This window comes from Bidens hawaiensis, unplaced genomic scaffold, assembly GCF_021521415.1.
Source record: "Bidens hawaiensis isolate Kalapana, Puna unplaced genomic scaffold, B.hawaiensis_p1.1 tig00017141_1, whole genome shotgun sequence".
Lineage (NCBI taxonomy): Eukaryota > Viridiplantae > Streptophyta > Magnoliopsida > Asterales > Asteraceae > Bidens > Bidens hawaiensis.
In genome coordinates, this window is record NW_027492588.1 from 127,648 (window position 1) to 153,809 (window position 26,162).

At 41.6% G+C, this 26,162-nt stretch overlaps 2 protein-coding genes across 3 annotated transcripts; one reads left to right on the top strand and one right to left on the bottom strand.

Annotated features, from left to right (window-relative positions):
• The first annotated feature begins 2,320 nt into the window (after positions 1–2,320).
• LOC143553082 (short-chain dehydrogenase TIC 32, chloroplastic-like) lies at positions 2,321–4,086 on the top strand. 2 transcript variants are annotated; one of them, XM_077043144.1, is made up of 8 exons: positions 2,321–2,420; positions 2,517–2,748; positions 2,831–2,910; positions 3,004–3,157; positions 3,329–3,407; positions 3,510–3,638; positions 3,692–3,715; positions 3,838–4,086. In XM_077043144.1, exons 1-8 carry the CDS (start codon positions 2,321–2,323, stop codon positions 4,015–4,017), a joined length of 978 nt encoding a protein of 325 aa, XP_076899259.1. In that variant the 3' UTR covers positions 4,018–4,086. The 2 variants fall into 2 exon arrangements, with proteins under 2 accessions (XP_076899259.1, XP_076899258.1); XM_077043143.1 differs by having other exon boundaries at positions 3,510–3,594; positions 3,669–3,715.
• An 18,924-nt stretch (positions 4,087–23,010) lies between these two features.
• Positions 23,011–25,151, bottom strand: LOC143553086 (uncharacterized). Its single transcript, XM_077043149.1, has 2 exons — positions 25,038–25,151; positions 23,011–24,186 (listed from the first exon to the last, which is right to left on the bottom strand). The coding sequence occupies exons 1-2, from the start codon at positions 25,149–25,151 to the stop codon at positions 23,011–23,013; spliced, it is 1,290 nt and encodes a 429-aa protein (XP_076899264.1).
• Positions 25,152–26,162: the final 1,011 nt, after the last annotated feature.

Here is a 26,162-nt window from a genome sequence, read left to right on the forward strand (position 1 = left end):
ATATACGGGTACTCGCATTAATTCCGATTAAGATACAGTACTGATTCTCACACCGGAGGGTGGTTACGGGAAGACCCCCACCCTGTCCTTCCCGTAACGAGACTCAACGGTGTTCTGTTTTGCAGGCTCTAGCTTGGATCTGCTCTCATAACCCTTCAGAATACTCACATCTGGGGAAATAACCGATCGAACTATCCAGCTTGATCTGTGTTTCTTCACCATCCTAATGGAGATGGGATGCTCATGATGAAATATGTGGGATATGTAGGATGGCTTTTGATTATTGTTGTCCTGATTGCAAACTCACCGGTGCAAATGTGCGACTTTATGATGGTGGGAAAAGCAAGACTTTTTGAAAGGCATGCATTTTATTATTTACTATTTGTGTTTTTGATGATGAAAGATATTACAATATTAGTAAGTTTTGTTTAGTTTTTCATTGCATAAAGCACATGTTCAACAGTTTGTTCTTACTAAAAATGAACTCAACAACGCCGCAGAGGATCTAACCACACGTCAAAGCCTTGTAAAGCGGTTGTATGAAAGTGTTGACTTTGACCTGTTACACCCTCTTGGTCTTGATAGGACCTCACAGACTATGAGTACTCTTAAACAGCTAGAGGTAATACTGTATGATTCAAAGCCAATCAAGTTTGACTTTGACCTTCTAACGTTATTTTATATCGTTTACGTTGAGTTGGAAGTTTTGCCAAAGGAGATAGAGGCACCTGGATTAAAGGCAAGCTTGACATCAATACTATAAGAAGTTCAACATTTAAACATGTTATATGAAGAGTGACGTGAAGCTGAAGATTCTTTAAAGAGAAAATGGAAAAAATTTGAAGAATTTGATGCACGTTGATTAGAAATTAAGTCCATTACAATCTCTTATGTATTCAGTTTTATAATTTTCTTGCAGGCAGAGAGGGAGGCTACAAATCTCGAGGGCTCAATGACAGAGGATGAAGCTTTTTTATATGGACTAAATGTTGTGAATCAAATATATATTTTTTTCTCCATTATTCATGCATGCCATATGATGTGGGTGGTTCATGCTGGCTATTGTTTTACCCGTTTTCGTATTTATTTCAATTGCATAGGTTTGGATTTAAAATAGTGTCTTATGTTTGGTATTTGATAAATTCGGGTATTATTTGTATATAATTGCCTTTGTCTGTTGAGCTTTATAACCAGAGTATGATAACTTCATCTACATTGTAGTAAATATTCTTTGTAAATGTACAAAAATGATCTACCAGAAATACGTTGTGTTTGCAAGTGATGCGAACAACGTTGAATCAAGCAGAAACCCGTATTGTCAACTTCGAATTATGCAGAAAACTGCATGTACATGCGTTAATGTTCTCGATGCATAGTAACACGCGCGGGTCAAATTACTAGTTTACTCTAAAAGCTAAAATATTTTTGGAAACCTTCATTACTTTGATATTTTTATAAACTTTAATTTGTTTTATGTTTTATAAGAGTTTTTAAAAATTTTATTTCTTTAATAAAATGAAACCCCTCCTTTTTTGAAAGTCTAACTGTTTTAGTATATTTTAAATTAAAACTAGGATTTAGGGCCCGCGCTTCGCGACGGGACTGTTAACGCGAACAAAAACACATAAGTAAAAAATCCGTCAATGTCAAAATTCAACAAATTATATAAACTATAAACTCGTTGCAAGTTGACGCGAAGTCGTATCAAGTTACGACACCGAAACTAAACGAAAGAAATAAATCCGTTAATGGCAATACAACAAATTATATCATATGTAGAACCAAAAAAACCGGCACGCTAGAGCTGCGAACCAACAAAAATTCAGTTAGTATCAGCGGTACCAACACAGATTATTAAACATAATTAGTAAGCCAAAAAAATATTTTAAAGGCGAGGTATCAAACGTTGAAACGCGAATAAGATATTTTTAAATCATGAAAAAAGTTTCGGTCATTGTAAAGACGGACTATAAAAAATACGAAGGCAGAGTTTAAGAAAATTATATAACCGACAAATAAAACATGTAGAGTCGCACTCGCCCAAGTTTAATGTTTAAAAATATAGTTTGTTAAATATTTTAATTAGTTTAAACAAAAAAATAAAATAAAAAAATAAAAACCATCAATTCTATAATTTTTTATTTATGAAATTTGGCTAGTGATTTAATATTATAATTAATAAAATATTGAATAGTAAAATGAATAGTAATTTAATATATATATTAATTAATTTTTTATTCATAAAACAATTCATTTTCACAAGCACTCCCTGGATAGGATAATAGCCGTAAGAAAACAGTTGTTCCGGTTCATTCAAAGAATGTTTGGCTTCGTAGGGCCATCTGGGTTCTCAAGATTCTCAACAGCAGAGGAAGTCACCCGTGGTATCGATGCATCCGGTCTCACCGCCATTGTTACAGGTAACTAAATATGAACTTATTATGCCCACCAACTGTTTGATAAAAGTTCCAACTCGACTCTGTGTTGGTAACATTAACATATTACTGCCATCTCAGGAGCCTCCAGTGGCATTGGAACCGAAACTGCACGCGTTCTTGCACTTCGCGGAGTCCATGTCGTTATGGCCATCAGAAATTTGTCAGCTGGAAAAGCGGTAAAAGAAGCAATCCTGAAACAAAACCCGACTGCCAAAATCGACGCCATGGAGCTTGATGTCAGTCCGATTGCGTCGATTAATAGTTTTGCATCAGATTACAAATCCTCGGGTCTTCCACTCAATCTCCTTATGTAGGATCAAATCTCAGTGTTTTAATTTTTTTTATTAATAAAAGAAAATGTTTTAACATGTTGTATATTTTCGTGTTTGTAGCAATAATGCAGGAATATTGGCGACCCCGTTTATGCTTTCGAAAGATAACATTGAGCTGCAATTTGCGACTAATCATGTGGGTATGATCCGTTCAAATAACATACGCATTGAATAATATTTCCTTTTATTATTGTTTTGCTTTGTTTAAGATCATTGTTGAATCTTTTTCTTAGGTCATTTTCATTTGTCAAATCTTTTACTAGAGACCATGAAAAAAACCGCTCACGAAAGTTGTAAAGAAGGCAGGATTGTGAATGTCTCATCACGCAGGCACCAGTTTTCTTATCCTGAAGGGATTCGGTTTGACCAAATTAACAGTCAGTCTAGGTAGAATACAATCTTGACCTTTATAAATAATTAGTGCATTAATTATGATTACAAACCACACGATTAATTGCCGTAACTATCGATTTAGGAGGTTGTATGCAATTAAAAAATTAGACTTTCAAAGCATTTGACACAAACTTTTTTAACTTTAAGCTGTCTGAATATTTCTAGATACAATGCATTATCTGCATATGGTCAGTCAAAATTGGCAAATGTTCTTCATGCTAATGAGCTTGCAAGGCGCTTAAAGGTACTTTTCATTAATGGAGTTTGATGTAGCCTATTGATCATATTCAATATTCTAATTTGATAATTGTAAAAATAATGATAAAGATGACGATGTCACAAATAGGATGATGGAGTAGAGATAACTGCAAACTCAGTTCATCCAGGAGCAATTCCCACCAATATATTTCGCCATCATACCTTTTTTAGCGGTGAATATTCATGTCCTTTTTTTTATCATGAGAACTTGTTACCAGTAAAGTCACGTGACCCATCATTGATGTAGGGCTTGCTAACATATTTGGTAAGGTCGTGCTTAAAAACGTGCATCAGGTGATGATTCGTGTTCTAAGAAGTTAGTTGTTTTAGAAATTTGAATTTGTTTGGCCTAAAAGTTTACAAGTTATGTTATCGATCATGCCATTGCTTGTACTTGAAATAGAAGTTGTTTGTAGGGGGCAGCGACTACATGTTATGTAGCATTGCATCCACAAGTTAAAGGAATCAGTGGAAAGTATTTTGCAAACTGCAATCTAAAAGCAACAAGCTCACAAGCTAATGATGCACAACTAGCTGAAAAGTTGTGGCATTTCACTGCGAATTTGATCAGGGAAAACCATCCCCGTCCTTGTTAAGATTATCAAGATTTACACCTCTAGAAGGCCACACGTCTAGTGTAAGTTGCGGTTTACTTGGTCCCATTGGTTAGCGGGATATCGATTGATCCCAGTGAGAGGTTCTCATGGCTAAAAGAGTCTATCAAGATATGTGAGATTCTTATGTTTAATGCAAGTTAAAGTATTGTTTAGTTTATATTAGAGGATCCGGGTCAATTGCTTGTTTGTTTTGACCTCAAAAGACGAACTAAGATAGTTGTAACGTTAAGTTGTAATATGTTGATAACGGTCAACATATGTGTAATCTATGTTGTAAGTTACATATAAACTTGTCCATTTATGTTGTAACTAACAATCAAATTATGTGAAATATATAAAAGCAAATAATAATGGATGAGGCCAAACGAGTTAACTGTGTTAAGGTGCATTCGCATGCTTATAAATTTATAGTCTTTAAATCATCTTATAAATAATTTATTTAAAAGCAAATGCTTAATATTTTATGACACCCTCTTAGGTTGTATGTGAAGAGGTATGTACCCGCCTTAACATCGAGCGGGGCGGGTCAACCCACAAGATACAGACAAGAGGCTTGAAATCAAGATATCATGAAGGCACAAAGCCAAAACCTATGCGCATGGCGCATATCACATATGCTCACGCATATCACATATGCTCACACATCACATATGCTCACGCGTATCACATGCTCACGCACCATATATGCTCACGCATATCACATCTGCGCGTGGCGCATATCACATGCTCACGCATATCACATCTGCGCGTGGCGCATCTGCGCGTGGCGCATATTACATATGCTGGCGCATATCACATCTGCGCATGAAACATCTGCGCGTGAGAATAAAGAGAAGACCTCGCGCATCCTCAGGATAGGCGCATATCACACGTGCACATAATCAACCTCGTCCTTATCCAAATCAGGATAAGGACAACCTTGATTGTGCTCGTCAGACAACCTTCCAGAAGGTATCCTTTAAGGAATAAGAATATGCTGATGTTGACAGCTGCCAATGAAAGGTGGACAACTCAGTAAAACCCATGTGCTACCACGTGATTGCACATGGGTCAAGTGAAATACCTGGGTCAGAGAATAATCAATGAAAAAGCACCAGGTGTCCTAAGGACACGTGGCGCAAAGCAACAGGAGGAGACCAAAAAGGCCCTAATGGGATCTGAGCCCAATCATTGGAAACCCTAACACTATAAATACCACACCACCTCCACAAGGGGAGGTAAGCAAGAAAATACATTCCAATTCCTTACTCACTCTCAGATTATTATTATCTTCTCCTACAATACCTTATTCTCACACCGGAGGGTTACCCCAAAGAGGACCCCTCTGTCCCTTTCTGAGGGGTAAGTTCACGGTGCTGCTCGTTTTGTAGGTGGAAGAATTCATACTCCGGAGAACCATCGGTGAAATAGCATACTCATACCCGAGGAAAGTTGATCGTCTACCAGTGAGCCGATCCACGTTTCTTCATTGGCGCCATCACCTGTTACAACGGCAACAAAATCTCATCAGTTCTCTCTGAAAAACTTCACCATGGTTTCTGGTGTTCGAAACAGCGATCAAGTTTTGAAGGATATTGAGCGTGAGGATGTTAATGAGGGACAGCAGTTTCCGAGGGTGCCGCGTGATTCTGCGCGCACCACCAGTAACCATCCCTTCATCACAACTCCTCATAGCCAGACTGAAACTCCTCCAGACGATCTCACGTTCCAAAATTTGACCGGCGCGAAACAAAAAGGACCAATGGGTCCAGAAGATGAAACAAATGACCCTAAAGAATGGCTCATAAAAGAACAACGGCGTTTAATGGACAAATACAATGAGCTGGTTAAACACAAAAAGTTAGCCGACCTAACACAAAGGCTCGCGTTTGATAAGAAAACCATTCAAGGAACAACAAAAAGGGCGCGTGCGCCGGAAGATGGTCACTCTGTTCACACTGAACACGCTGATTTTAGTGATAAAGAAGTGCACAGCATGAGGAAGACGCGAGATACTCATGCAGGAGGCTCACAGCTCCGCGCGCACATGAACATGGGCCTGGAGCCAAAGCCGATCTGGATCTGTACACACCGTACAACCCACCAGCGAGAGGGCAAGTGGACGTAACCACACCGTACAGGCCAGCCATCTTGGTGAAGCATTCAAAATTCACTGAGCGCATCGCGAAGGCTCCCATTCAACACAAAACCAAGATGCCAAGTGGGTTGGGCAAGTACGAGGGCACAACAGATCCAGACGATTTCTTACAAGGTTTTTATAACACTGGAAACCTAGAAAGCTGGACGATGCCAACATGGTGTCACATGTTTGCTCGCTGCCTCACGGGCGCGGCGCGTGTCTGGTTCGAAAGCTTGCCGACTGGGCAAATCGATGGGTTCGAAGAGCTATTGGAGAAGTTCCAAGCTCACTTCGTACAACAGCGCAGACACACGCGCGACCCTGATGACATCATGCACTGCGTGCGCAGGAATGATGAAACGATTGAAGACTACATAACTCGTTTCAATCAGGAATCTCTTGCAATTGGAGGTATCACTGAGCAACTCTTGCGCTTGGCCTTTATACAAGGTGCGCGCAGTGATCAACTCCGCAGAGCTCTCGTGAGCAGAGATGGCATGCCAACCACTTGGGCCAAGCTAATGGAAGCATCGCGAGTCTTCGCGCGAAATGAAAAACAAATTGCCCAAGATAGAGCAAGAGAAAGAGGGCACCAAGCAGAAGCACCACGCAACAACGAAATGAGGGGCAAACAAAACTCTGTATGGTCCAGGTTGCAACAAACCAGTTTTTCTCCCGCAGAAAAGCAGGCGCAACCAAGCTCACCCCAGCCCCAAAAAGACAGTCGTAATCGCGGAGAGGGTGACAAGAGGAAGGCGGCAGAGAGCCTAACAGACCTCTACCAAGAATATGGACTCCCCTCACTAAAACGCCTTCACAAGTGTTAAGCACAGAGAATGTCCAGTTTAAAAGCCCCAATCCACTACACTATAAGGGACCACCAAACAGTGGCAAGTATTGTGAGTTTCACAAGTCCACATAGCACAACACCGATGCATGCCACTATTTGAAGGATGCGATTGAAAGAGATGTGAAATCAGGCAAGTTGGCTCACCTGGTGAAAAACCCAAGACCAGAGAATGAACAACCAGATGGAGTCTCAGCCAGCAAAAAGTTCAAAAGAATCTGTGTAGCCGAGGGAGGAAGGCAAGGGCAAAGATCGAGAAAGAGAAGCGCGCAAGTCCAAGGAGATTGGCGCGAGCAACAAGTAATCTTCCCAAGAATCAGGGGAGGCCCTTCTATCAGCAGTCCTCTAGTCATCACTACACACATTGCTCATTATGAAGTGTCAAAAGTCCTGGTGGACACTGGCAGTGAATCAGACATCATGTATGAGCAATGTTTCAGGAAGTTGGATCCAGCAGACCAAGCAAGGCTCGAAATTGTGAATGCACCAATCTCGGGTGTTTCAAATGAAATCATTCACCCCTTAGGTCAGATACAATTTGAACTAACTATGGGGGATGACAAAACACAAGCGAGCTGAAATTGTCAACTTCTTGGTCTTGCCCACCACTTCATGCCACAATATGATCTTGGGTAGAGGAACGATTGCCCAATTCAACGCCATACCGTCGCCAGCGCACGGCGCGTTGGGGTTCCCAACACCAACAGGTGTAACATTTGTATACCGAGATCATTTGTGCGCAGTGACAAGTATTCCGCGGGAAGGGAGAATGAAACTTCCAATGGCAAACAACGCGCCAGAGGAATGGATTCTCAACCCAAAATTCCCAGAGCAAACAATCACAATTGGAGCTACGATATCAGACGACACAAGGTTGAGAATGAAAAGATTACTCACAACGTATATGTCGGTCTTCGCGTGGCAACATTCCGATATGACTGGGGTTCCGCGAGACTTGGCGCAACATTCTCTCAACACGTTCAAGTCCGTAGAGCCAATTGCTCAAAAGAAGAGAATAATGGGGGATGAGAAGGCAAAGGCCATGAATGAGCAAGTAGAGGATCTACTGCGCGCAAACACCATCCGCCCAATACGATACCAGACATGGGTAGTGTAACATCCTAAAATTTTTATATTAATAAATAAAAGAAAGTTATGTTTAGTAATTTCACGTTTTAGTTATTTAATGTCGAGTAAGGAACGGGTCTCGGGCTTAGTTATTTTATGAACTCGGCCTGTCTCGACCCGTAGGAAGCCAACCCGAGCCTAACCAAACCCGTAGTATATAAACGAAAGTTCTTGACACTTCCACCATTTTCACCATCTTCCTTCACTTACACCCACCCAAACACTCTCATTTCTAGAGAGAGAAGCTAGAGAGAGAAAGTTCTCAAATCACAAATCCGAGTCCACAATCTTGTTCCTAATCGTTTTTGGTAAGTCCCTCTCGAAAATCATCCGTTTTCATAACCATTTTCGACCTCAAATCGAGCAAAAACTCCCATTTTCGTAACTTGAGTTTTCGGGTCAAAAACCGCCTTGTTTTGGTGTCAAAATGCAAGCTTTTGTGTTTAAAAGTACTAGGAATCGATAGCCCTTTCAATCCCGAGCATTTCCATGTCAAAAACTTCGATTTTGGGTCAAAAATCTGGAAAATCTGGAAAACCCGTGGGTTTCTCCGTCGCCCAGCTTGAAGGAGTCGAATCAGACTCATTCGATCGAACCAGTCGATCGAATCAGTCTATTCGATCGAATGCGTAGATCGAACAAGTCCAGTCGACCGAATAGGGAAGCAACCGAATGGTCTCCAACTCATTCGATCGAATGAGTTTTGTATTCGATCGAATGAGTGTTGTATTCGATCGAACGTGTTCCTATTCGATCGAACGTGTTCCTGTTTGATCGAACGTGTTCCTATTCGATCGAACGTGTTGTATTCGATCGAACGTGTTCCTATTCGATCGAATCAAGCCAGAACCAAGCTGTTTCCAAGTTCGCCTAAGGTTTAACTTCGCCTGAAGCGAAGTTCGTCTATAAAATAAATTAAAAACCTAATGGAAAATGTGTTAAGGCAGTTATCGAAAATAAAATTTTTCCCCTTGGAAACAGCTTAACCCCAGCCAGGGGCTCTGCCCCTTGGACCCCGCTAGGGGCTGCCGCCCCTAGAACCCCGCTGCCAGGGGCGCTGCCCCCGGACCCCCGTTCGTTGTGGGTCATATATAGATAGAAATACAAACGAGTAGCAGTAGTTAATTGATATGTGTAAATATTATACAGTTAGCCGAGCCCAGTTAAAGAAAGGAATTACGATCAACGGCGAGCGTAACAGGATCCAGGTGAGTTTCTAGCCCCATTCCTTGTTATGTTTTCGGGGCTGTGTGCATACTTGATGTGTTGTTAATACATTTATCCTAAGTGATAAGTGTATGCCATATGTGATATATGTGATATGTATGAATGATTGCTTGATGGTACGTGAACGATCTTCGGATATTGCACGTACTGTCAGGTTGTAACGTTATAAATATGGTAAGTATGATATGTATGAATGATTGCTTGATGGTACGTGAACGATCTTCGGATATTGCACGTACTGTCAGGTTGTAACGTTATAAATATGGCAAGTATGATATGTATGTTTATGTGTATGAACGTAATAAAGTTAATAAAAGAAGGAAATAACGGTTGTATGGTTGTATGGTTACGAAAAGGGTACCGATCCCTAATAATACTCGAGGTATGATGTATGGTTGTATGGTAACGAAGAGGGAATCGAACCCTACTAATATTCGAAAACAAGGGACCAGACCCTAATAATATCTGTGATGTTAGGGACCAGACCCTTATAATATCTGTGATGTTAGGGACCAGACCCTTATAATATCTGTGATGTTAGGGACCAGACCCTTATAATATCTGTGATGTTAGGGACCAGACCCTTATAATATCTGTGAGGTTATAGGGCGAAAGGCTCTTTAAAACGTATGATTATGAATGTAAAGAAAGTATGTAAGTAAGAAAGAAAGTATGTAAGTAAGAATGAAGGTATGAGTACTTGTGTGTGAATGAAAGAAAGTTATGAGGTTAAGTACGTATGTATGTAACAAGGTATTGTACGGTATTGTATGATTAACTAGAACTCACTCAGCGTAGCTGACTTTTAGTATGCACGCAGGTGAGTAGGATGAGACAGCTGGCTTGAGTGGAGGACACATGGCAGAAGACTAAGGCCTGGCATCTGAAGATCCGATATGTTTTATAAGTTATGTTTTGATTTTGAAAGACAAGAGGAATGTTTTAAGACATGAGTATGAATTGATATGTAATGTTTTATGAAAGTTTTATATTCCGCGTAAAGTTTTTAATTAACTCTGATATTTAGAACTGTGTTTATGAGTAAATCCAACACGAAAGTAGGGTTACCGGTTACGGGGCCTTACAGGTAGCCAATCCTGTGATGGTAAAGAAGAGCAACGGGTCATGGAGGATGTGCATTGACTTCAAAGACCTCAACAAAGCATGTCCAAAAGATTGTTACCCCCTCCCAAACATTGACGCGAAGGTGGACTCCGTGGCGCCATTTAAGCTCAAATGTTTTCTGGATGCCTATAAGGGCTATCACCAAATTCAAATGGCACCACAAGACGAGGACAAGACTGCTTTCAGAACCGACAAGGGTGTTTTTTGTTACACAAAAATGCCCTTTGGTTTGAAGAATGCGGGAGCCACCTACCAAAGACTCATGGACGCGGTTTTCAACGAGCAAATTGGAAGAAACCTAGAAGTCTACATGGATGATTTGGTGATCAAAAGCAAGGAGGGAAAACAAATGCTCAAAGACATCGAAGAAACTCTTTGGCGTCTAAAGGAAGTAAACATGAAGCTCAACCCGAGCAAATGCACATTTGGCGTAGAAGAAGGGAAATTTCTCGGTGTAATGGTCACCAAGGATGGTTTCAAGGTGAACCCAGAGAAGGTGGAGGCTATCCTTGACATGCCCTCACCATCCACCATGAAAGAAGTTCAAAAGTTGAATGGTAGATTGGTATCAATCAACAGGTTCCTAGCGAACCATGCAAGCAAATCTACCCCATTCGTTAACACATTGAGAAATTGCCTAAAGAAAAGCCAATTCAAGTGGACGCCTGAGGCCGAGCAAGCTTTCAGTGAGATAAAAAAATGTCTGATAAATCTGCCTGCGCTCACAGCTCCACTTCCTGGCGAAACTCTAACATTGTACCTGTCAGCAGGAGAGCGCGCCATCGGCGCAGTGTTGTTGGTGGATCGCAAGGGAATCCAAACACCAATCTATTATGTGAGTCGGGTGCTGACAGATCCTGAGACGCGCTACTCCATCATGGAAATGTTAGTTTTGTCACTAACACACGCGTCGCGCAAGCTTCATAGATATTTCAATGGTCATCCTATTGAAGTTCTGACTGGTTACAACATCCAGCAAGTCTTGCGGCGTCCCGCGCTCTCAGGAAGGCTGACAAAATGGGCGCTGGAATTAGGAGAGCACACGATCGCCTATAAGCCCCGTCCAGCAATAAAGGGACAAGTCATAGCTGATTTCATCGCAGAAATCCCTGAAGGAAAAATTGAAGAGGCTCAGCGCGAGGTAGACCCTCCGCGAGCCAATAATGAAGAAAATGTTTGGAGATTATTCGCTGATGGAGCTTCAAACAATGAAGGGTCCGGCGCAGGCCTCAAGCTGGTGGATCCAGAAAGTCATGAGTATACTTACGCAATCAGGTTGGATTTCAAGAGCACCAACAATGAAGCTGAGTATGAAGCCCTGCTGGCTGGTCTGCGCATCGCGCACAAGTTCGGAGTTAAAAAGCTAGAGGCCCATGTTGATTCATACTTGGTAGCAGCACAGGTCAATGGCCTTTATGATGCCAAGGAGAACACCATGCCTCTATATCTAGAGCAGGCGAGAAAACTCATCGAGCAATTTGACTTCTTCAGAATCATACATATTCCGCGCAGTGAAAACAAGTCTGCTGACGCGCTGAGTAAGATGGCATCAACCAGCTTCGATCACTTTGGCAAGGATGGCAGGGTGGAAGTAATGAGCAACCCGTCGGTGGGAGCGAAGTCTGTCCTTGTAATTCATACAACACCTTCATCATGGATAACTCCATTAATGGAATTCTTGAAGGAGGGAAAGATACCGGACGATCGCGCACAGGCGAGGAAGATAAGACACAAGTCGCAGAACTACAAACTGCTTGATGGTACGTTATATCGACGCTCTTATCTTGGACCGCTCATGAAATGCCTAGATGCTGAGGAAGCAAGCTATGTGATCAGAGAGATACACGAAGGAATCTGTGGAATACATGCTGGCCCGCGCATGGTGGTTGCCAAGGCAATGAGCGCAGGTTACTATTGGCCAGGCATGTACTTGGACGCGTTAAAAGAGATCCAAAAATGCAAAGCGTGTCAGAGCTATGCGCCAAACACCATGCGGCCAAAGAACAACTTGATTCCGGTGACCTCCGCATGGCCTTTCCACAAATGGGCAATCGATATTGTGGGTCCCCTACCGTAAGCGCAAGGGCGAGTAAAATTTTTGGTAGTGGCAGTAGACTATTTCACAAAATGGGTTGAAGCCAAGCCACTAGCAAAAATCACAGCCGAGGCGATGAAGCAATATATTTGGAGCCAAATCATATGCCGTTTTGGCCTGCCCATGGAAATTGTGAGTGACAATGGCAAACAATTCACCGACAGGAAGATATCCAGTTGGCTCAAGGAATTGCGCATCAACCAAATCTTCACTTCAGTATACCACCCTCAGGGGAATGGCCAAGTGGAGCGCGCGAACCAAAGCTTGCTAAATGGGTTGAAGAAAAGGTTGGAGGGAGAATCCCATTCATGGGTTGAGGAGCTACCTAATGTCCTGTGGGCGCACAGGACATTAAGCAAAACCAGCAATGGCGAATCCCCGTTCAGCCTAACCTATGGAACGGAGGCTATGATTCCAGCAGAAATTGGATGCCCATCCCATAGAGTGCTCATGATGAGTAAGATTGATAACGAGCGCGAAAGAAGGTTGGATCTCAACTTACTTGAAGGGCGCAGAGAAGCGGCTATCATCAGTGAAGCCAAATACAAGAAAAAACTAGAAAAGTATTACAATCAGCGCGTGAAAGAATGCCACTTTAAGAAGAATGATTTTGTCCTTCGAAACAATGAAGCTAGCCGCGCGATACCCCCGGGAAAGATGTCCCCCAATTGGGAAGGACCTTATCAAGTCTCGGAAGAATTGGGAAAATGCGCATACACTTTAAAAGATTTGAATGGAAAGAAGATCCCGCGCGCATGGAACGCAGCACAGCTTAGAAAATGTTTCATGTAAAAATTGTCAAGTTTGTAATCAAGGCTTTTTAAGCCATTATGAATAATGATACGCGCTATCTTCTCTTGATGTGTGTTCTATTACCTTTTGCATACATGTTTCACACTTCCCTTTATTAATTTTGAGCAATATGACAACATTGTATTGACATCAAAACAAAAATAAAGCGAAGTAAAACATACATGCGCGAGCTTCAAGCTCAAACGCGTTAACGAGTTTTAACTCTAAAACGTCAGGCCCTTAGCCCAATAATATGAGCCTTAGCTCAGGGCTTTAGCCCAATAATACGAGCCTTAGCTCAAATCACTCACAAGATCCATCCTACATACTGCGCAGCTAGACCATAAAAATACCTAAGCACAACTAAGGCAAAGCACATGCCAAAACATAGTTGTTAAGGTCTCAGGTCGAGGTCGCGCATGGAATTGTAATGGATATCAGAGTAACACATACTGACACGTAAAGGCAAAAAAAAAACCTCATAATTCCCTATAATAAATGCGTGATAACGTCGCGCAAAAGAGGAATAATGAAACGCCAAGGCACGTGTCAACATAGTCAAGATATTGCAAAATCACTTAAAATATGACAAGGATTAAGTAAAATAATTTCCTTACAACCTTGTTCTTATTTCAACGTGCAAGCATATCTTATATTCAACAAGCAAACATGCAATATAAAGAGATGAATGGGGAATGCGCAAGATGCGAATAAGGGAAAAACAAAATTTCATTCCAAAACATAGAAGGTTACAAATTTACAAAATGATGAGATACAAACTGCAAATAAAAAAAAACATGAAGGGCTTCTCAAGTCTCTATGTCGACGTCAGCCTCTTCATCGCCCTCATCATTACCTCCCTCAGCATCTGGCGCAGCCCACTCATCGTCATCTCCAAACTTGCCATAGTCAAGCTGTTCGTCTTGAATGGAGTCGTCTTCTATCACAATAGTGTCAGGAGCGGGTCCTTTGGCCACGCCAGAGCCGCTAGCAGAGGCAGCATTGCCCGCGCCATCATCGCCGCCACCAGCCCCTTCACACTCGTCAAGTAATTTCTTTAGAGCGCCGAGATCGGGCTGATCAGCAAGCAAGGCTATCTGCAAAGCATAAGGAAAAGTGTGAGTACAAAAAGACTAGGAAAATAAGTCAAGTTAAACTCATTAAGGTTAAAATACCTGCTCAAGGATGGAAATGGGAGTATTCAAATACTTCTCCCCCACCTCGGCCATGTCCGCGCAGACAACGTCGAGCTGATAAGGGTAGTCGGATGGGTTCTTCTTCAGCATGCTATATTCACAGCCATCCTTAAACCCTTCAGCTCGACCCACCAAGCGCGAGGCAGCGTTGCAATCCATCACAAGGGTCTGAAACTCGTCTGAGTATTTCATCGCATAAGCGCAACGAGTCATACCCTGTGAGACTAGCCATTGGCGATCCTGCGCGAGGGAAGAAACAGACGTCTCAAGAGCAGGAATCTGAGAGTTTAACAACTCTGTAACAGTTTCCTTGGTCTGTTTCAGCTCTTCTCTGTCGGACGCTGCTGCCGCCAAGGCCTCTTTCCTTTCCGCTCGCGCAGCATCGAGCGCTTCTTGGCTAGACGCTGCCGTCGCCAGGGCTTCATCCTTCTCTGCCTGCGCGGTCCCAAGCTCCTTCTTCAGGCGCGCAACCTCACTCTCTAATGAAGATTTGTCAGTGATAGACTGCACAAGCGCTTGGTCACACGCCTCTGCATCCAGCTCCAAGTCGCGCACTCGCTGCGCATACTTGGCCGCGTCCGCCTCTGCTGCCTGCAGCTTCTCCCGCGCAGCCTGCAGCTCATGCCCGCGCTTCACGAAGGCAGCGTTGGCACTTGCTCCGTTCTCGCTGAGTTCTGCTTGGAGTTTCTCAGCTCTCTCTCGATCGTCAGAAAGATTCCAAGCAGATACCTTAGCCTCTTGCTTGGCCTCCGCAAGAGCATCACGCACCTTTACATAATCATAGCGAAGCTCTTGGGAGGCAGCAAAGAACGCTGACCCAGCGAAAAGATGGTCGTTGAGCAAGTCCACGCGGGCGCACTCCTCCTGAAACCTCCTTTCAGCTGGAGGCACGGAGTGAGCCCAGAAGTTTTCACACACCCCCATGGACTGAAATGAGCTATCCTCAGTAATATTCCATCTCGGGCGGTATATGTGATCGGCTTCCTGCAAACACAAAGCAACGTTCTAGTCATCTAAACACTAATATGGAAGTCCGCACAGCGGAGCAAAACGAACTTATACCTTCGGGGAGCAAGCAGAAAAGTCAGTGCCAGCCCCATGAGAAGACTGCGCCACGAAATCTCGTGGCGCTACAGGGCTTGCGCGGCCGCCATCGGAGTCTTCAAAATGGGCCTCCTCATCTTCCTCTGTAACAGGCCTTTTCTCCTGCGACCTGGAAAAATCAAAACCAGTCTCGCGAGGAGGGCTGCGCGTAGGAGGAGGTGAGGGAGGTCTCGACGCCGCGAGATCAGCGCGTAAAACAGCCTCCTGCTCCTTAGTAATCCCAATGAGGGGAGATTCAGTGCTTGCAGGAGCAGGAGCAGAACCAACGGCGCTGGCGCCGGCGCCAGCAGTGCCGCCAGCAGCTTGTGTGCCAGCTATAATGCCTATGAAAAAACCAATAAAGAGAAATGATTCAAGACTTGATCTAAAAAGAAAAAAGTCAGAAAATAAAAGCGCAATATATACCTTGGCGCACCGCCGTTCGCGAGTTAAACATCGCCATGAAGTCCATTTTCCCCCTTTTTGAGGGTAAAACAGGGGACTTCGAAGCAACCTTCTGCGCAGCCTCGGTACCTTGTTGCGCCTGAGGTTGATCCACCAAGGTCACCGGCTCTACAAACATTTGAGTGAGCAAAGATTCATTAATAACTCTATCGAAATCACGCTCAAAATATAAACAAAGTATACCTGTTGGAGAAGAGGAAACAGCAGGCGCAGCGCCGCTTCCCTTTTCCGCCGCGCGAAGGGAGGAGGTGGCGGCACCATACCTCGTGTGGACAGGAGGTCTGCCCACACCTTGAGGCAAAGAAGACAAGGAAAACTTGGAGGTAAACTCCTGGGTTTTCTCAAGTCCCTTCGCTTGAGTAGGAGGATCCTGAGCAACAGGGGCATCATTTTTCTTCTGTTTTTTACTGGCCCCTGCGCCAGTTTTCCCTTTAGCTTTACGCTTGAGTTGGGGCACCTCAGCTTCCTCCTCCACCTCTTCTTCCGCGAGCTCCAGCTCATAGTTCTCGAGCGCATCTACATTACGTGCAACAGAAATGTTAATCAAATTTGGTATTCAAAAGGCATAAGTATAAGTACAAAGGCCTACCAGGCGCATCGCTGTCAAAGCAAAATCCCAAATCAACAGGGATGAACATGTCATCGAAGCGATCAGGGAAGCCAACTTCCCCAGCGCCCAGCGCGACAGAGCCACCCTCCATATGCTCATCATAGGCGGCGTGAACGTACTCCTTGCTTACTGCATAAAACAAGACAAAAGGATATCAGCAAAACGAATTATATTCGCGCAGAAATAATGCAATGAGCTAATAACTCACATAAGCCGTCAACTTGGATAACAGGCTCAGTCGCGCTGTCGGCCCACCTCCTGCTCATACCAACCCCCACCAGCGCCTCCTCGCAAATATTCTTGGCGGGGGATGGTTCAGCAGTCAACTTATTAACCCATGCGCCAGTTGGGTTCTTAAGAACATTCCCATCCGCGGGCGCAGAAGTGATCGCGCGCATGGTCATGCGAATGGGAATCACACCAGCCTTAATATAAAAAAATTTCTCAGACCAGTCATGAAGGCTCTTGAAGGAAACAGTGCAGCACTTGACCTTCTGACTGCGAGGAACGAATGAGAACCAAGAATCTTGGATTTTTGGTTTATAAAAATATTGAAAGCGCCGAGGGGTGGGCTCCTCGCGCTGAGATTTGCACATGAACTCAAAATGAGTCATGCGCACAAGTCCAAAGGGATGGACTTGGGATATGTGAATCCCATGAAATTGAAGCAGCGCACCCACAAATCTTGTCATCGGAAGACGAAGGTTGCAGTGAGTGAAAAAATGGCAATATAAGGAGATATAGCCAGTGGGCGGATCCGCCGCCGTTTGCCCGGCCGCCGGGAGCATACAGCCGTACTCAGGGAGAAAACCCTGAGAGGCGATGAGACTGTCAAAATCATACTGTCTCAATTTACAGGGAATCTCATCCCACCTCTTCACTGTCTTGACCTTCCCCACCTCCTCCGACGAGGCCTCGGCAGCCCGTTTCCCCTTGCCGGTTTTCTTCAAAGTAGACATGACTAATGACTTTACACGGCGTTTGCTGGGGGAGATTGTGGTGTCTGGGTTATCAGACATACAACTATAAATCAAACAGATGTTACTTCAAGAACGGAAGTCTGGAAGCAAAAGACAGGCACTTAATCGGAATAAAAATGGAAGGAAGGAAAAAGCTCTGAAATAACAAGGAAGATGAAGAATAATAACTCAAAAGGCTTGCTTTTATACGCCCAGGAGAGAGAGAAACAGGTACTGATCAGAGTTCACGCGCCCCCACTCGCAGGTGCAGGCCAACGCGAGCGCGACACGTGTCCCTGACACTGTGAGGGGACATGAAAGGGAACGAAACAGGTACTGATCAGAGTTCACGCGCCCCCACTCGCAGGTGCAGGCCAACACGAGCGCGACACGTGTACCTGACACTGTGTGAGGGGACATGAAAGGCAACTGTAGCACCTCGAGCACACGAAAAGTCTGACACGTCTCCATCTCTGACGCATGTCAGTACCAACCAACCACATAGACGATTCATTTCAACCAAAAGGATAGAATTTCGCGCAACGATGAGAAATAAAAAAGGAAAAGACAACATATTAAAAGAGAAAACAATTAAGTCTAATATCTATCTTATCTCGCTCGCGCGAGACAAGACACACATTAGACTGGGGGGGATTGAAGAGGTATGTACCCGCCTTAACATCGAGCGGGGCGGGTCAACCCACAAGATACAGACAAGAGGCTTGAAATCAAGATATCATGAAGGCACAAAGCCAAAACCTATGCGCATGGCGCATATCACATATGCTCACGCATATCACATATGCTCACGCATCACATATGCTCACGCATCACATATGCTCACGCGTATCACATGCTCACGCACCATATATGCTCACGCATATCACATCTGCGCGTGGCGTATCTGCGCGTGGCGCATATCACATGCTCACGCATATCACATCTGCGCGTGGCGCATCTACGCGTGGCGCATATTACATATGCTGGCGCATATCACATCTGCGCATGAAACATTTGCGCGTGAGAATAAAGAGAAGACCTCGCGCATCCTCAGGATAGGCGCATATCACACGTGCACATAATCAACCTCGTCCTTATCCAAATCAGGATAAGGACAACCTTGATTGTGCTCGTCAGACAACCTTCCAGAAGGTATCCTTTAAGGAATAAGAATATGCTGATGTTGACAGCTGCCAATGAAAGGTGGACAACTCAGTAAAACCCATGTGCTACCACGTGATTGCACATGGGTCAGGTGAAATACCTGGGTCAGAGAATAATCAATGAAAAAGCACCAGGTGTCCTAAGGACACGTGGCGCAAAGCAACAGGAGGAGGCCAAAAAGGCCCTAATGGGATCTGAGCCCAATCATTGGAAACCCTAACACTATAAATACCACATCACCTCCACAAGGGGAGGTAAGCAAGAAAATACATTCCAATTCCTTACTCACTCTCAGATTATTATTATCTTCTCCTACAATCTCTTATTCTCACACCGGAGGGTTACCCCAAAGAGGACCCCTCTGTCCCTTTCTGAGGGGTAAGTTCACGGTGCTGCTCGTTTTGTAGGTGGAAGAATTCATACTCCGGAGAACCATCGGTGAAATAGCATACTCATACCCGAGAAAGTTGATCGTCTACCAGTGAGCCGATCCACGTTTCTTCAGTATGAAAAGATCAATGTTGCAATACTTGGTGTTCCATTTTCACCATTCTGCCGTCACATCATCTCACGCAAAACCCTTGATGTTAGTACACCGCACTCTCTTAAAAACTCCAAATAATTCAAGAAGAAACCAAGTAAGCCAAATGATAGCATGTGTAAATATAATTCATGTTTCGTTTCACTTCCCTGTAAAAGTTAAGCAACCAAGGACAAAATCTCATTATTTTTGTCACACCCCGACCATGACGGAAACGTCGGGGCGCAACCGATTGTTCATCGCACACGACACTATTAAGTGACATTATTTAACCAACTCATTTAAATTCATAAAAACACAAATAATCACATAACTTGTTCATACAATAACCGAATTCAAATCATAGTAAATAATATATTGTTCGTTTTGCTAATATCCTAATAGTCTCGATAACGTTTTTTTTTCTTCAAGTTCTCGAGTCAACCTAAAGTCAAACCTGTAATATTGCATAAATAGATTTTGTCAACACAAAGGTTGGTGAGCAATTTCATAGTTTTTGAACAATAGATATACAATATGAAATTCCACAACTTGTATACAAAACAATAAATAACAGCAACAATTTAGATAAATGAAATCGTTAATAAGAATACATTAACGACACCTTTCTATAAGGGGATGCCAAATATACTCGGATTTTGTATGAAATCGTTAATAAGAATACATTAACGACACCTTTCTATAAGGGGATGCCAGATATACTCGGATTTATGAATCAACCATCCAAAAGCGGTAAACACATTAGCACTTAAGCATATAAGCATATAATCACCAAATCGAGCATTTATTTAAGTGAAGTATACAATAAAGTTTGTGGTTTAAGACTCAAGTATAAATCATTTGGATTTGAATAAGTTTGCAATGTCACCCCCAAAATATAAAAGAGTGAAAACGGGGGATGAAAGTACTCACATTCAAGTAATAAACTTGAAAGATTTGATGATTTGGAGATTAACCGGAACGATGAGTTTAACGAACGAAGCCTAAAGGAGAAGAAGTCTTGTATTAGAAAAGTTGTCTTGGAAGTCTTTAAATGAAAATAAATGATAAGAAATATAAACAATTTAAAGTTTAAGGTTTAAAATGTAAATATTTAAGAAATTATAATAATAATCCTTTAAAAATGTAAGTTTGCTCGAAACCGGGTTAAAGTATCTAGCCCTTAATTTTACTCAACCTATGTTAAGTAATAAGATGGGTAAAAATGCAAGAAAACAAGTCCCTTTATAATATAGATACTAAAACGGGTTTTAACGAGTGTTCGGGTGGTCGGTTCGGGTCTTGGTGATTTGACCAAACCCAAAGTCAACTTTCCCAAAATAATAAATTTATGAGATAACTCAATAAATCTTAAAGAGACTTAACCAAGAATGTAGTTCTGTTGTTTTATAACTAACAACGTCCGTTAATCGAGTGTTCGGTTTAGTCGGTCCAAACTTTGTTATAGGATCAAGTTGGATTCAACATTTCGAGTACTTTGTGAAAATAATTAAAATCAGTTTATAAAGTATTTTTAAAGAAATATATAAGCTTTAATGGTTAAAAACACACTTGTGTGTCTTAAGCGAGTAAACTTGGTTTAGTTCGGTTTGGTTCGGTTTTTTTATCTTGGAATAAGGCCAAGAACGGTTACCACATGTCCAAACATCATAGAACTTGTAAAATAATTTATAAATAATAATACCAAAGTTTTACATACAAAAAGTCAACAACAAAGTCTTTAAACGAAAGTTCGGTTTCCGGTTCGGATCTTGTTTCGGGATAAGACCGAGGTTAGATTCTACAAACCCATAACCATGGAACTAATAAAAATGATTTTAGAAACTCAAATCTTACATAAAACATGTTTATACAACTATTTAAACAAACTAGTAAACAAGAGTTCGGCTTCCGGTTTGGAGCTATTTACGGAATAACCAAGGCTAGTCTCTACAAACCCATAACCATGGAACTCAAAATGTAAAATAAAACTAAGATGAGCAGAAGTTAAACAAGTATAACTAGTTTGATAGTTAGATGCGGAAAATATATATAATCAAGGACTACTACGAGTCCTCCATGTAGCTTTGTCTTATGGGCCGGACACTTAACCGACCGAGACCGGAGAAATGCCCACCGAAGGTACAAAGGGTGCTATTATATATATGTTGTATAACAATCTTCAAGTATAAATAAGTGTTAACAAGTTGATTATAATGTAAGACTATGGTCAGTTTGACTTTGGAAAGTCAAACTGCCAAAAAAAATATGAAGAACACCTTTGAATGCTTGAGAATTGGAAGAGAAAGAGATGAATGAGCAAGGATTAATGAAGGGGATAGGGGTGTATATATAGAGTGGGTTGAAAGGGTCAAGTATGAGGTGTGATATCAAGGTTTGCATGCAAGAGGGGTCAAGACAAGTCACAAAACAACAAAAAAATAAAAAAATAAAAAAATGGGCTGCTGGTCTGCTGCTGATCTGCTGCTGGTCAGCACGTCGGTTCGCGTCCGGAAGTTCGTTTTTGATGTATCTTGAGCGTTTTAAGTCCGTTTTCGAATCCGTAAAAGGGGTTTTTCAAAATAGACAAGCGGGAATGTTTTAGTAACATAAAATCCAATATTTTATATATTTGAAATGTTCGGGATATAAATCGGGTCGGTTTACAACATAAAAACAAATACAATTTGACCCGAAATCGAGGATTGTCACAATTTTGGCCACAATCAGCAATTTTCACTTTTGAAGTGAGCCAGTGAGGTGTATTGGATGTACTTCTATAGAGAGACGTGTAAGTTTTTTAAACAAAAGGATCATGGTATATAATAATATAAATATAGTCAAAACTCAAAACCACTACCGGCCAAAGCTTAGAACCAAAATATTGTTTTTATACAGCATATACAGTAATATAATTATCATAAAGTTTAATCCAAATTTGAATACTTCTGTCAAAAATTACATTAGGAAAGCAAGGAATTTTAAAATTATTATATTATAATAACACAATCAATTATCAATTCTACCTCACAATTTTGGAATGCATAAGTAATTAGCTTAATGACTATATCATTAGGTGTCAAATAAACACCTTAATATGTAGTTAAAATCAAACAGTTTTTAAGTACAAACCAAAACAAAGAATTTAAAAGTATTCGTGGACAGATTATTTGACCTCAAATGTCAAAATAAGAGGCTGCAAGCCTGTAACATCAAGCATTTGCATGTAAAGCTGTCGATTAACGGGTCGTCCTAACCTGACCTGTTTTGACCAAATGACCCGTTTCAATCCATTATTTCAAATCTCGCAACCAACCTGTTTTGCCACATCTAGTAACCATGCTAACAAACAGCAAAGGAGGACTCCATAAATAGCTAGTGCCAACTGTTTTGCACTTTTGCATCATCATATGGTTTTAGATGAAATATCTCAAAAAATTTTGGTCTATCTCTCTATCACCATTAACAGATTTAAATCTTTCTATTTTAAAATTCATAATACATGTAAAAGATAGACTAACTCGGTACTAATCTAAACACATACGCATATATAGATTACATACAACAAAGAGTTGGCACCATCCGTTGGTCCTTGGTTCAAACCAGTGTGAACCAACTTAACCAACCATGCAGTAGCCAACCTCAGCTCGGTTTAACTGATGACTGCAACGCAGGAAAAAAGGTCCAGTTGTTTTGAGACCCCAACTCCACACCATTTGCGCTATCAAAATTAAAATCCTTACTAACCGATGCTCGTTTACACTGACATTCTCTCTCCTTTGACTTGTCAAGTATTTCACCCGAAGTTTTCTTGTTGGCACAATCCTCACAGATGTTTGAAACCATTTTACGCCCTGATGATTTTATAAAAGAAGCTTCTAGATTGTTCACAACACCACTTATAACATCTAAATTGGTCAACTCAAACGAGACCCGGTGGTCAACTAACGTTTCCCGCTTCGGTGAACTCGTCGCTGAGTTGGCAAGTGACGCCACCTCAGATATTTGACTCTCCATCAAATACATTTCTCCCACAACATTTGGCGTTAACGATCCAGACCCGACTCGTGAACCCAGCCCGTACCCGTACGGGGTCGCAGAACCCGAGACCCCATTCGGGGTTCCAGATTCAGACCCGAATCTCGAACCCCGGGTCGAGAAGTACTCGTAGCCGATGAACTTATTATCATCACCGACACGTAACTTTAGCACACGATGTTGTTTATCGGGAAATGGAGACGATGTTCCCGAATTAGGAATTGTGGAGCCCGGTGACATTACACCGCCACCTGGACTATATGACTGGAAGTCATACTTTTGGTGTGAACCCATACTGTGTCGCCTAGCGCGTGCAAGCGACGAAGTCAGCAGCTGCGCAAAGGGGACTTCGGGTGAAGAAGGTGTGGTCATCTGTACTGATTCAGGAGGTGGAGTAAAAGAGGCAGTTGATGGTTCAGTAGTGTAAGTTGAAAACACAGGGGGTGAAACTAAGTGAGTCTCATAAGCATAGGGACCAATAGTGAAAATTGAAGTTGGAACTTGTGAATTGGGATTTTGAGGGCATGATTTGAATGAGAGTAAACCAACTGGTGAATAAGATGCAGAAGGTGGATCCGATTGGAGAAATGATGCAGGGGATGATGGTGGAGCAATGAACGGGAATACTATCGCGGTTGAGTTATTGTTTTGAGTGACAGATAATGGTGTTGGTCCAGGCGGTGCAGACTCAGGCGCCAACAACACGTGACTGATTTGTTTGCTGTGTTTGTATGTTCCGAAACACGAGTATAGACTCCAACATCCGCCCCATCTTCTCTTCTGAGAACAAAACACAGATCTCTGATTAGCAATTTGCATACATTACAAACTATACATGCAAGGTGATTATTAGCATGGTCGTAAAATCCTGACTAGGCGCTGATTAATCGCTAGCCCCACCCCACCGATTAATTTTGGGATAATTGGCCAATTAATTGGTTAATGGTCAAGTCGACAAAAATCAAGATTAATCGGACTTAATCTGCGTTCGGTTTCCAGCATGCTTCCGGCCAAAATCAGCGGTTTCCAGCAAGATTTCAGCCAATTTTCGGCCAAAATGTGTGTGCATATATATAAAATTGAAAATTACATATAAAACGTGTGTATGCACATAAAACTGAAAAATATACATTAAAGTCCGATCCGATTAATCGCTAGTCTCTACTTCACCGTCCGACTAGCGACGGACAACTACTATAATCTCCTCGCCGAGTTGATCAAAACTGAAAAAAAAAAATCTATATAAAAGTGCTAGTCCCCGCCCACCGCTCGACTAATGCCTAGCGAGTCTACAACACCAACCATAGCCTAGACATAAACACGGAATGAAAAGTGGAAGTGAAAAAATTCGTATCATTTAACTTCTAAAAATAGCACCTAGACTAAAAATATCAAGCAAAAATTATTCCAGATGAGTGGTCCATATCAATAATAAATTCACAAAAAATCAATAAACCTTTGATTTGGATTCAACAGCCTTAAATTCACATCCAGTCGTCACTACGATTACAAAACAGATAGGTAGGAATCTTACACAAGTTGATCAAGGCGTAAATCGTTAACTATTAAAACAAAATGTAAAGAAAAAGAAAAAAAACGAATCTGAGAGACGAATGAGTTGATGAACGAACCTGAACAGAGGTGGGTTGAACGCGAGTTTCTGCAGAAACAATCGCAGTTGCGGCAGCGTTTACCGTTTCAACGCTGTTATTAATGGAAGTGATATTGTTATTGTTATTATCCATGTGCGAATGAACGGAAAATTGAAGGTTCATTATCGGAAGGAAATGGGAGACAGTAATGGAAGAACATCAATCACATCAGATACATAATAATAATAATAATAATAATAATAATAATAATAATAATAATAATAAAGAAGGAACGGAATACAATTAAAAATGGTGATGATGATTTAAATAAAAAGGGTATGACAAAAAAGGGAGATGCACACGACTCGCCTATCTCTCTCACACACTCTCTCTACAACTATATGTTCTCTCTCTGTCTAGCTGTGATTTTGTAATTATGTCGCACGTAAGGTTAAGATTTATTATTATTATTATTAAAGGATGCTCATCATATTACAATCATTAATTTAATTTTAACTATAATATCTTAATCTTAAATCTACACGGTAGAATAAATAAAGGTTTTATTTTATCAGGTGTTATTCTCTTATACATTTCCGTCTTTTAGGACATCCCATTTTTCTATTTAGACATCTCTATTATGCCCATATTGATCAATATGAGGTATATTGGTCCACCAAACAGACAAAAAGCTGGTCATTGTCAGTTTCAGTTTGACGGCTTCGTCAATATTCACCATATTGGTCAATATGGACCATATGAACTACAGTATGAAAATTTGTTGACAATGTTGAAGCTGTTTGTATGCTGACAAGTATATACACCATATTGGTTGATATGGACCATATGAACTACAGTGAAAATTTTTGACTAATGTTGAAGTTGCTTATATGGTGACAAGTATATGCACCATATGGTCGATATGAACCATATGAACTACAGTATGATAATTTTTTTGCCAATGTTGAAGTTCCTTATATGGTGAGAAGTATTATATGGTACATATCATTCATATTGTAGTAAAAAACTATGAACTTTTTTAAGTTATTTTATTTGTTTATAAAAAGTAGATTTTATTTGAATGATTAATGTTTAATTTTTATACTAAAAAATAGAATTAATCGAACCTAAGTTCTTAAGTTATATGTACCTAACTAAATATTC